A 12,408-nucleotide genomic window follows, 5' to 3' on the forward strand; every position below is an offset into this window, starting at 1 on the left:
AAAAAAAAGAAAATATATGAGACTATTTCAAGAGTAAAAAACAGTGCACACAGAAACGCCACAAAAATTGTAACCCTTAAAAAATCTGGTCGCGCACTGAATCCCCCATGGGGATTTTTAAAAGTTGGCAGGACTGCAACACTCATGTTGTAGCTGGAAAAGTTGCAGGTAAAGTTAGAATTATCATAAAATATGTTGAAATCGTATGTCATACATATTTTGAGTATTGATATTCATATTTAACCTGGTTGAAATAACTAGATGTAAACGTTATGCATATCCCCAGGCTCTAATTAACACAGCTGTATCAAGTTCAGTTCATGCAAAAATTGGATTGATATTTCAATGATGTCTGACACAGTGTGTATGTGAGTGAGACTGATACCAATATCAGACACAGCTTTTGACCTTGAACTGTTTAGTATGTTCTCCACTTCATTTCATTAGGATTGGGAGCATACCAATGTCAGAACATCAGTTTGATGTAGTATAGAATGTGCAATAAATGCTTTGAATTCATATAAAAAAGGAAACAAGTTTAAATGTTAGTTTCAAATGAAATGCAGTTTTTCATTTGTTACAATGAAAGAAGTTATGACATATCATTTTACGTACCAGCCTGAAATCAGATTCCCAACAAGTAATTTTGGATGATAATTGGTATAATGTAGTGGAATAATTTGTTTATCTATCATGTCTTTTGTCAGGTTTTTGTCTGCTTTCTCTCAAACATCTTCAAAAAATTACTAAACTAAATGAAGTAAAACAAGCATGTGTAAATATCTTACTGAAAATCCTGACCATGCAAATTTTGGTGTTGTTTGTTTTGCTGCAGGAAATTGACCAAGATTTTAAGGGGCAGCTGTTTTAGAAAATTTGATTGACTGTAAAGTGTACAAATGGTTGGCAAACCACTGAAGAGGTTACAAATGTTATATCAATTTCTGAATTTCGATTATTGTAGGTGCAGTTCCTGATAATTTTGTGCCATTTTTGGATTATAAAGAAAGAGCCCAACAATGGACATGGATAGGTGCAGGTAGAGATTCTGACGATAAATTGGCCCAATTTTTTAAACATTGGATGACCAATAAAAAACTAACCGGGACAGAGGAAGATGGAAGAGATGGATCTCCCCCACCTCCTAGATCGTAAGTATTGTATTGGTATTAGGAATGAATCTGTCCTGTCCAGATCAACCTAGTAATTTAAGTGATTTAAGGATTTTATCGCCGGCCATGGTGTCCTAGATTGAGATTAAGTTTTGCAATCTAGGAGATGGATCTCCTTACAAAAAAAAACTTGTTGCATGCACTGCATTTAGTATCGTGAATCAAAATTGAGAAAACCTTTAGATTTTAATCAACAGTAAAGTACAATGCCAGTCATAGACAAACGAACAAAGTTATAGATATAGGAAGATGTGGTATGAGTGCTAATGAGACAACTCTCCATCCAAGTCACAATTTGTAAAAGTAAACCATTATAGGTCAAAGTATGGCCTTCAACACGGAACATTGGCTCACACCGAACAGCAAGCTATAAAGGGCCCCAAAAATGACTAGTATAATACCATTCAAACAGGAAAACCAACGGTCTGATCTATATAAGAAAAAGAAACACTTATGAACCACATCAACAAACGACAACCACTGAACATCAGGTTTTATGCCTGCTTCTAGCATTCTTTAAAGTTCTAATTAGGAATGTCTTTTTTTTATTGTAGAAAGACAACATTTGTGGTGCGGGCCACTACTGAAGAAGAAAAAGGATTTTTTAGGGAACAAGTATGAGTCAATTAAAAAGATAGATTTTGTGTTTCTGAAAATCATGTATTTTCAGTGAAAATAGTATCACACCGAAAAAGACACTTTTTTAAAGAAGAAAAGAAAGGTCAACAAATTAATAATTAGTTTAAAGTACAGAACCGAATGTAAAGTTATAATATAACTTGAATGTTTTCTACTAGGTTAAGTTCATACTGTTGTGTGGATCTGTCCTTCTTGTCATGCCTAAAATGTATCCGGTTTAATTTGATTTAAGATTTGAGGTAAATGTCATTTGATAAGCAACCAAACAACACATGTTATATAAGTTCTCAATTGACCTATACTAGACATATTGCAAATAAACTAAGTAATAACCATATGAGATAAAAATAACAGTTTACAACAAGAGATTAGCAATGACCACAGATAAGACTACATACTTTGTACAGATGTATACATTTGTTGTGGTTCAAATATTGGTAAGTACTCAAGGTCATCTCTTTTATTTATATATGCATCATGAAAGTCAATCTAGAAAAGTCATGTGACTAATTGTTCCCCACTTGACGTGTTGCGGGTGAGTTAGAAATACCAAGCATCCGTCTGTCTGTTCATTCTTGTTAGCGCTCTTATGTGTACAGTTCTTGCCAGATTTTTATAAAACTTATATCGTAGGTTTATATCAGCATTATTTAGGACAAGTTCGAAAATCAGTGCCAATCAACAACTTTTAAGAGAGTTATACCCCTTGGAAATACTAATTATATGGAAAATTGCATTGCTAGCGCTCTCATGTGTACTTTATATTTCTTATACAGATTCACATAAAAAACAATGATGGTTAATACATTTTGAAAAAATACTTACATTTACTTAAAGCAATCTTTAGCATGTTCACAGTTGCTTGTTTAAGGATATATTGATGAAAAAAATATTTTGGGTAAACTTTAATGAAACATTTTAACAATTCATGACCTGGTTAAAATCAAACATTCAGATATTTTTGAGCAAGTACTGAAAAATGAAACATTTCAACAATACATGACCTGGTTAAAATCAAACATTCAGATGATGTTGTGCAAGTACTAAAAACAACCAGATAGCTCTTGTATATAAGTTACGTCAGATGAAAGAAAACTTGACTGATTTAGGAACTAAAAACTTTGATAGTTGAGCATATTGCTAATTATAGATCTATTTGTTGATAGCATATATATGATAAACTCAAATTTATATTCTAGGAGCGACGGAGATTTGAAAATCCCCATAAGTCTTTCACATATAAATTGCATGGATATGAATCCGTTGTTGGTCCAGTTAAAGGTGTTTATACTAAAGAAAGTGCTTTAAACAAAGCCAGGGAGCATGCATTATTGGTGTCCTCTAGGCCTGCATTTGTTACTATTTTAACTCTAGGTAAGTGAATTGATTGGTAGCTCTAACAAAATTGTAAGTCTATAATAAATGTGTGAAATGTTCGTCCAGTGTAAATTAATTTCTATAAATTCTAAGATATGTGTAGGCTGGCTGCACTATAGACTTTTGGGCTGAGGTGGTTATAAGTACAACAGTCAATCATCATTGATATGTGTAACATTCTTCCATTCAGAGAAGTTTTTAATGAAACACTTTGAAATATTGCATAAATTCCCCCTCTTGGTGACTGGGGCCACCCTTAATTTGATGTTGCATACACATGTCTTGTAGGGTTGGGTAGGTAGGTAGGGATTTTTTTTAAATTTTGGCCAACAACATAAGTTACATGTTTTAGACAAGAAAACAACGTTAGAGCATGAACAAACTTTTATTTAATAAAAGTTTGAAACGATTTGTGTTATAAAATTTTTCTGTTAGGCTGCTTTTCAGGTGGGTAGGTAGGCAACATCTAACAATTTTAATTTTATTTTTGGCCTGGGTCTTCCTGACAACTGTGATGCATAAAAAATATTTTTCACTTTGATTTGTAGCATTTGAACTTGTATCAATCAGATATAACAAACAATGTTTACAATAAAAAAAATCAAATGAAAATATAAATTAGATTTTTCTATTATTTTTCAGTAAGAGATGCCTCTGCTAGACTTCCCAATGGAGAAGGTACACGAGGAGATATTTGTGAATTATTAAAAGATTCTCAGTACTTAGCTCCAGGTGTAACTGATGCACAGGTATTAATATTACATATCAGTAATAGACAAAGTGTTGCACAGAGAATTAAAATCAATAAACCATAAGAAATAAAGACAAAAGATATTATCCATGTGAAGTAGAATTCAAAACTTGTTACAAGGAAAGCCAATCTAGAAAAATAAAATTATGGTTTAAGACATCACTATAATAATAAATTAAACAGATATATTTCCTTTTGTAACTATCAATTCATATTTTTATACTGAAATTGTGCTTTTTGGACTGTCAAATTGCAATGACCGTATAGTCCTTTTTGATATGCACTGACGGTATATCACCTTGTTTATGACATTTACAATGTGTTTCAGGAGCGTTTAATTATGATGTCAAGAATTCAGGTTCTCTGATGTTTCTACGTCGTCCGCTTCAAATTCAAAATGTATGGTTCTTACCCAAATTATTTTATTTGGAACAGTTGTAAGAGTTACAGTATAAAGAGAATGTACTCAGCTGTAAACAAGATAGAAATGTTCAGCAAAGCCTCCCATTGTGTCTTTCTAAACCTTGTACACATACATTTTATATTTTAAGACTAATGTATAGTAATTGTATATGTAATTTAAGATGAATGTTTCAGTTAAATGTGGTAGTTAGTGGTGCTCTTGACAGACTGCATTCAGAAAAAGACCCTTGTGTTAAATATGATGTCAATAGAAAATTGTGGATCTATCTCCATAGAAACAGAACAGAAAATGAATTTGGTAAGCTTTCATTTTTTTTTTTTTATTTTAATCAATTACGTCCAGTTTTGAATTTAATTTTTTTTTTATTAGTATAATTATTTATTGTTATGCATGTGAAAAATATCAGTGTATCTTGAATGCAGAGCATAAACATTAACATTTTTCCATACTGCAGGTCGATAGATGTTAAAAGTTCTCATAAAAATTAACATTTTTCCATACTGCAGGTAGATAGATGTTGAAAGTTCTCATGATAGAAAAGTTCACACAACAATGAATATTTATTATTAGCATATATACTTTGGTTATTTTGGCTTATAGCAAAGGAATGTAAAATTAAGGATTATCTTAACAACATCAATAAATCATCAAACACTGTTTTAATTTCATTTCCATTTTCAGAACGAATCCATCAGGCACATGGTGCTGCACAAAAGGCAAAGAAATCTCTAGCACAAACCAGTAAACCCAAATCTAGCAAAGCTGTAAGTTTTTTAAATAACTAGCATAACATTTGTAACCTTGGTTGACCAGTTAATAAAGTCTTTAAAGCAATTATGTAGATACAGGACATTATACTAAGGGCTATCCAAGTAAAAAAATACCTGGACATGGGTTGGAACTCCATTTTTATTGTGGGTACTACTACTTTTTTAAAATATTTTTTTATTTTAACCTAAAAAAATAATGAAATGATAAAATTGACCTCCACCAACATTTAAAAAATTGAGTGGAGTTCTGACCCCCTGGGTATTTCTTCCTGTAAAAGCCATAACTTACATCTCTAATATAAATCTTATGAAAAAGTATGCATGTTAGCCTTAAATAGATGTAATTTGAACAGTCTCTTCACAATTCTGTAAACACTTCAATAACCAAGCACAACATACTGTGAATTTTGGTTGCAGAATTTCATAACACAAATCTAAGATAGCTGACGGTATAAAAATAGTTTTCACACATCATAAACATTCAGTTACACTGCATATTTATAAAAAATATTATTATAATTCCCTTGCATAGTTTATATTTTTCAACTATTTTTCATATATTTTAGTTAGTATTGAAATATTTATTAAAATGAATGAAAAGAAAATCTTGACAGCCCCGAGATGAGATGTAGCCGAGAAACATCATTAAGTTTGAAAGACCAGTTGATAATCTGTTCATCACTGTTTTCCTAGGCAAAGTCAATGACGTAGGCTCATGATTTCATACACTTTTCTACTCGACTGAGAAAAAACCCACCTCACGTGAAATGAAAAAATATCACCAAAAATAAGCAAAATTTGATAAAATAGTGATAATGTTTAATGATGATTTCTTTTCAGAAATTAAAAGACACTGCATCACAACAGAATGCATCGACTGCAACAAGTCTAAAAACTAGTGTAAATAATAACCCAGAGTCCCTAAGTTCTCCACAACCCATGTCTTCAGCTGTTCAAAGTCCAAAAATCAGTAACCCATTACTTAACCAGAGTCCCAGGACATCAAATGTTGGAGCCAGAACAGTGGCAGCTGCCCTAAAGAATGCCACTGCTGCCAATGCCACCCAGAGTTCAGTGAATGTAACCTTACCAATAACAACCGTGGCTTCTACTAGAGCTAATCAAGTGACAAGTGCTAATATAATGTCCTCTCCAACTGGAGCTACGATACGGTTCCAGCTTCAACAGTATCAGTTACAACAACTTCAACAACAGAAACAACTTCAACAGAAGCTACAACAAGTGGCTGCAGCTCAACAAGCAAGTAACGCTGCCAAATTAGGTGAGTAATCTCATTATAATGTTCAGCTGTATAACATTGATCTGTATTTTTTAGTATTATTTTATCAATTTGAAAGGTTAGTTGTACAAATAAATGAAAGAGAAGCAAAGGATACCAAAGGGACATTCAAACTCATAAGTCGAAAATAAACTGACAACGCAATGGCTAAAAAAGAAAAAGACAAACCGATAAACAACAATACACAAAACAGAAAACCAAAGACTGAGCAACACGAACCCAACCAAAAACTGGGGTTGTTCTCAGGTGCTCCGGAAGGGTAAGCAGATCCTGCTCCACATGTGGCACCCTTCGTATTGCTCATGTTAGTACAAACCCGGTGATAATTCTTATTAGGTAGGTCACATTTGGGAAAAGGGGATGGGATTGTAGTTACAACAATTGGAACATATCTGTTGTCATCTGTGAAACGGATATTCCATAACGGTTAACCAACTCATGATGGCGTGTGTAAAATTTACACAGGGACGATTTCAACTTCACCACTTGGAACTCTTGGTTTGATAGCCTCCTTGTGAGCAGCAACCCTCTATCAAGGAAATCATGATAGGGAATACAAGCCCTGGAATATGGTATCAACTGGGAGATATATTCTCTGTATGCAGGAGCTGCTGGAATGTTGCTACATAGAAATGGAAAGTTCACAATTGGGAAGCTGAAATCATCTCTTTTGTCGTAGAGTTTTGTTTCCAACCGACCATCATTTTCAAGATATGAGGCAGACTTAACTGTATCTGTTGTATCCTTTTATCTCAAGTTCGATAGGATAGATGTGTTCAACATAGTCACCAAATTTTTTATTATTTAGTGAGAGAACATCATCGAAAAAGTGGAAACTGAAATTAAAGGATACTGCTAACTTCTTTTCTTTCTTTCTAAAAAGTTCCTGTACGAAGTCAGTCTCATATGAATAAAGGAACAAGTCGACAAGAAGAGGTGCACAGATGGTTCCCCATGGGAATGCCTATTGTTTGTTGAAAACATGTTCTCCAAATGTAATAAATATGTTGTCAATCAAGAAATCAAGCATCTTGATAATGTCAGTTTCAGAGAATATTTTGTTTGAATCAGAGTGATTTTTTACAAAGTATGATTTATCCCTCCCCAAGACAAGAAACATGTTTCAACGTAGGCCGTTCTTTTTTATGAAACACAGCAGGACCAACTCTTTCAATTTGTCTTTTAGTTTGGAATGGATGATATAAATTTTTACATTTTTAGAACAGAAATTTTGGCTGTTATGTTACTAGAACAGAAATTTCAGTTGTGATGTCACTGTGACATCACTAACATTTTGAATTGACATAGGCAGTACTGAAAAAGAAGTTTTGAGATGCATATTAACATCTTTATATAAGGCATCTTGTAGCAAAATATCTTCTTTGGCAAAGGTTTCAGCTCATCTATAAATATTGTTGGAAAGATCTCAAAGTGGACTATTTTGGCAGTTTTCATCAAATGCAAGAAGTTTAAAGCTCTACAGCAAATATGAAAGACACTGTTCAAAGCTAGGAATACTGATATTTGACAAACTAATGTCTTGTGAACATCTGAAGCATTTGTGTAGTATGTGATTTGATAGATTTATAATTGTTTTTGATTTTCGAATTCAAATGGGCTATATAGTGATCTTATCATACTTTCTCTTTTATCATTACTTCTCCTTTGTGGTACTAACCTGATTCTTCTTTTCAGCAAAATCTGGTAATGATATGACAAGTCCCCAGCCAACAAGTGTTTCACAACTCAAAGGAGAGAATCTTCTCAAACAATTGCCACTCAGCATACTCCAAAGTTTGCAGGCTTCTGTTGCTGATGCCTCATCTCCAGTATCTCAAGCCATAACACAAAGTTTAGCATCAGCTATAAGGCCACAGTTAATACAGCGACAAGCCTCCTCTGGTTCTCCTGTTCCTCAACAATCTCCTGCTGGTACCCCTACTCCGGGATCACCTGTCCCAACACGATTACACACTCCACAGTCTGGTGTAGTGACAGCAACTTCATTATCATCATTGATCCAGTCATCGGGAGCAGGTGCCCCTCTAGTGGCCAGACTAGTACAACAAATAGGAGGGAACCAGATGGTCAATGTCAGTAATCTCTTAGCTGCTCAAAGAGCCCAGAACCCTAATCAAGGATCTTTAACCAATGCTACACTAAAAATACAAGGTTAGTAGTATCAGAATATTATCCAAAGTTTATATAGGCTTTGCACTGTCCAATCATTTAATGTCTGATGTAATGAAAAAGTTTATTAAGAAATTAACACAAAAAATATTTCTGGAACTATTAGGATTTTGTGCTAGTAGGAGGAGTTATTCAGAAATTAAAACACCGGTTGGTTGAAAGACCCACTTTGCAGATTCTTCCCTTGACACCACCATGCATAATGGATGGATACCTCATGTCCTTTGTTTTCTATTAAAAATGTTAGATTGTTCCATATGTTATAATACCTCTTTGAAAGAAAATACAACAAACAAAAAAAATGCTAATGATATTTGTGTAAAGTACCTAATGACCCCCACTGGTTTGGTCATTTCTAAAATAGCCCTACCAGTTTGTATACAACACTTATAAAAATTTGATCGAGAAAAATAAATACAGATGAAAGATTTTTTTTTTGTAGACAAATTAAACAATAGATTTTCGTAATAGTTATTAATTAGAATCTGGTATTTGTGTTTATCAATTAACTGTCGTGTAGTAACGACTATATTAGATATATTAAAAAAAAAGCAAGCAACATTGAAAGTTTTTTTTTCTTAATTAATTAGGTGGTAACGTAATGGCTGGAAAACCAATCCATTTGACAGGTAAACCAAGAGGTCAAATTGTACATATCGCAGGGAAAGGTCAGCAACAAATGGGGCTCATACAGGGAGCTCTTCCCACTATAAGCATAATACCTCAGGCTGGAGGAACAGGGGTCATGACCCTGGCACAGAATAAAACCCCTGTATCAGGTAAATAACACCTTTATTTAATGTTCAAATTATCTTCAATGCATTTTTTCATGGTTATCTGTTTAATACCTTTATATCTGAAACTATAATAAAAATAAAGGTCAAGAATTTGCTGTTTCAGAATCTAATGCATTCTGGGTAATATTTTCAAAAGTGAACACCAAAATGCTGTGATTGGTTAAAAATGTACTTAACAATGGAAATTTAACCAATGACGTAACGTTATTTTCATTTTGGGGTACCAACAATAAAATTACCCATAGTCCTTTAGATTCTGAAATGGCCAATTGATAATTTAAATTTTTTTTTTAACCACATTATTAATCATTAAAGGTGTCAAATGGCAGTAAATCACTTGATAGAGCTTAACATCTATCTACCTAGACCATTCGACCACTTAAGTCTAGTGTCAAATTATTATCTTTATTCAGTGGTTAATTTTGTTGACTAAAAAATGATTTAGTGACTTAAAATTTAAACAATTGGGTCCTAACCTGTTTAATTCATTTAATTACGACCCAGATTATCAAGACAGTGTAGGTTATAAATGAGCATTAATTCCAATGTGTATCAGTATTCATTTTTTGTAAGATCACTAGATTGTTAAAAGAAATAAGGTAAACAAAATTATAACAATTTACAGGGCAGTCCGAAGCCAACAGAACAGGTAGTCCACTGGCAACTGTTATAACAACAGTTGTTTCCTCTTCTGTCAGTCAACCAAAGGTTGTGACTCCTTCTCAGACTGGAATTATGGTAACTCAATTAACTCCTGGTAACCTGGCTCTCAGACAGGGAACTATACCCCAGACTAAGGTAGTTACTGCTGGACAGTCTGGTTTACTGCCAACACAATTTCTGGTACCCTCAGGAACAGCTGCATCTCAATCTCAAATAAGTCAGCATGGTAATTATGGCTGTACATTTAATTTAGTATTAGGGAATGACCATTTAACTTCAAGGGGGTGGGGGGGTTATGGTTTTTTCCTAAAAAAATATTCTGATCCCCAAGTTGATGGAAAAAAAATATTGTGGTTAAGCAGATGACAAAAAAAAATATTCTGAATCCAGATTTTCCCCATACCTTATAGTGTTAAATTTTGAAAAAAGTAATTTGATTGATTGCGTCGAAAAACTGAAAACAAATTTTCGTGCTTTTGTGCGAAAAATATTTTCTGACTCGGACAAAAAACCATAACCCCCCCTTGAAGTTAAATGGTTGCTCCCTTAGTGGTATATGTATTATCACTCTTGTAGTAGTGTTGCCCGTTAAACATCCTATGTACAATAAGGAACTGAAAATGTCACGTTTTTATATTTTTTGAATATCAAATTAATTTGTAATAGACTTCATAAACACAATTCAGTTCACATGATGAATGTGAATTTGCTTACTGATTTAATTGTATTATTATGTTTAAAATTATAGTTTTGTCCATTCTGACCCAAATTGTGAACGTGAGTCAAAGGCTTGCTGTTTCAGGTGGCAGTGGTGCCAACAATGTATTAGTTCGTGATTAAGTCAGTTTAAGGGGAACCACTGGTGGTAGGTCAATGATATTTGATATTGAGTTGTATTAGAATTAATATTGCACATGTCATTTCCATGGAGATTATTTGACCCAGCCCTCATTCATGCTTTATAATTGACTAACTTTTGGTTAGTTTTCATGCTAAGGTTTGGTGTTAGGTCAGTTTAAGATAAACCATTTAGGGTGAGTCAATGATATTTGGTAAGTAGTTTTATTACTAAAATCCTGTCTCATTTCCATGGAGATTACATGGCCCCACCCCCTCAGTCATGGTTCATTGACTTCGAAACTTTTGCATTGTTGACATGTTATAAATTTGTGTTAAAGTCAGTTTAAGGGGAACCACTTTAATATTATAAGTCAATTGTATTTGGTATGCTGTTGGGCACATCTGATTTCCATATAGATTATTTGACCTCACTTTATGTTAAAGCTTTTGTTTAGGTCAATTGTATTTGGTATCCAATTGTATTAGCATTGACAGTTCTCACATAGATTATTAGGCACTTCACCTTCAATCATGGTTTATTGATTTTGACTGTTTTCATAAATTGCTCCTCGGAATTCAGATCGGGATACCTGGTTTGATAAAAGAATCTGAATAGTAAAAGTACAAGCCATTTCCTGTTATTTTCATATTCTTGAGTTTAGTATTATTTTTATTGTTATAGGTGGAGCAGCACCAATTTTTATGACAGCTGCAGGAGCTAAACCAGGACAAAATATTCAAGTTGTTCGTACAATGCTGGGACAACAAGCTGGATTAAAACCAGGACAAGCTACATTACTTATATCTCAGCCTAATCTTCAACAATCTGGAGCAAATATAGTTTCCACTGGACAAATTGTTCATAACACTGCCTCTGTTCAGGGGAAAGCTGGTGCTAAAAATAAAACTACACCTGTTTATGCAAGAATTATAACACCACCTGCCGGTATGCGGTTAGCAACTGTAGGTGCTGCAGCTGGACAATCAAATCAAAATGTTGGCATGATTCAGACTGTCAATAAATTTATCTCAACAGGAAATGTCTCCATAGCAACCACACATCCAGGTGATGGTGATCATGTGATAGCGTCAACAACCAGTGATAACAAAGAAGGAAACTCATGATATTTTGTGATACTGATTAAAATATTTGTTATGTTTTTTGGAAAAAAAAGAAATAGATATATAGATGGACTTATTTCCTTAATGTCACCCAACCAAAACATTATATAATTGAATGTAGATGTGGGTTATATGTCATGAGGCAGAAACATACACACACACAAAAACGGCAAAATTCACCAAAAGACATGTAGAGGACAACAATAGACTGATGTATAATATGGCAAGTTCTAAATCGTCTAGGGTAAATATAAGTTGTGAATAATTTTAACAGAAACAATCAAAAGATCTATCATCACCACCAAATTCTCCAAATAACAAAATTCGATTAGACATGACATACAGCAAATACTGAGGAGGTTC

At 33.6% G+C, this 12,408-nt stretch overlaps 1 protein-coding gene across 3 annotated transcripts in view; it reads left to right on the forward strand.

The window, feature by feature from the left end:
• LOC127715626 (nuclear factor related to kappa-B-binding protein-like) overlaps nucleotides 1-12,111 on the forward strand; it is a 50,851-nt gene extending 38,740 nt beyond the window's left edge. For 2 of the 3 annotated variants that reach the window (XM_052221728.1, XM_052221729.1), the window contains exons 15-25: nucleotides 965-1,151; nucleotides 1,727-1,787; nucleotides 3,011-3,185; nucleotides 3,831-3,937; nucleotides 4,537-4,660; nucleotides 5,045-5,127; nucleotides 5,974-6,415; nucleotides 8,129-8,605; nucleotides 9,214-9,402; nucleotides 10,046-10,309; nucleotides 11,606-12,111. In XM_052221728.1, coding sequence (XP_052077688.1) covers nucleotides 965-1,151; nucleotides 1,727-1,787; nucleotides 3,011-3,185; nucleotides 3,831-3,937; nucleotides 4,537-4,660; nucleotides 5,045-5,127; nucleotides 5,974-6,415; nucleotides 8,129-8,605; nucleotides 9,214-9,402; nucleotides 10,046-10,309; nucleotides 11,606-12,048 — 2,552 coding nt within the window. In that variant the 3' untranslated portion in view covers nucleotides 12,049-12,111. The remainder of the gene's footprint in view (nucleotides 1-964; nucleotides 1,152-1,726; nucleotides 1,788-3,010; nucleotides 3,186-3,830; nucleotides 3,938-4,536; nucleotides 4,661-5,044; nucleotides 5,128-5,973; nucleotides 6,416-8,128; nucleotides 8,606-9,213; nucleotides 9,403-10,045; nucleotides 10,310-11,605) is intronic. The other variant, XM_052221730.1, reaches the window with a different exon arrangement.
• Nucleotides 12,112-12,408: the final 297 nt, after the last annotated feature.

The sequence above is a fragment of the Mytilus californianus genome, unplaced genomic scaffold (genome assembly GCF_021869535.1).
Source record: "Mytilus californianus isolate M0D057914Y unplaced genomic scaffold, xbMytCali1.0.p SCAF_9, whole genome shotgun sequence".
NCBI classification, from domain to species: Eukaryota; Metazoa; Mollusca; class Bivalvia; order Mytilida; family Mytilidae; genus Mytilus; species Mytilus californianus.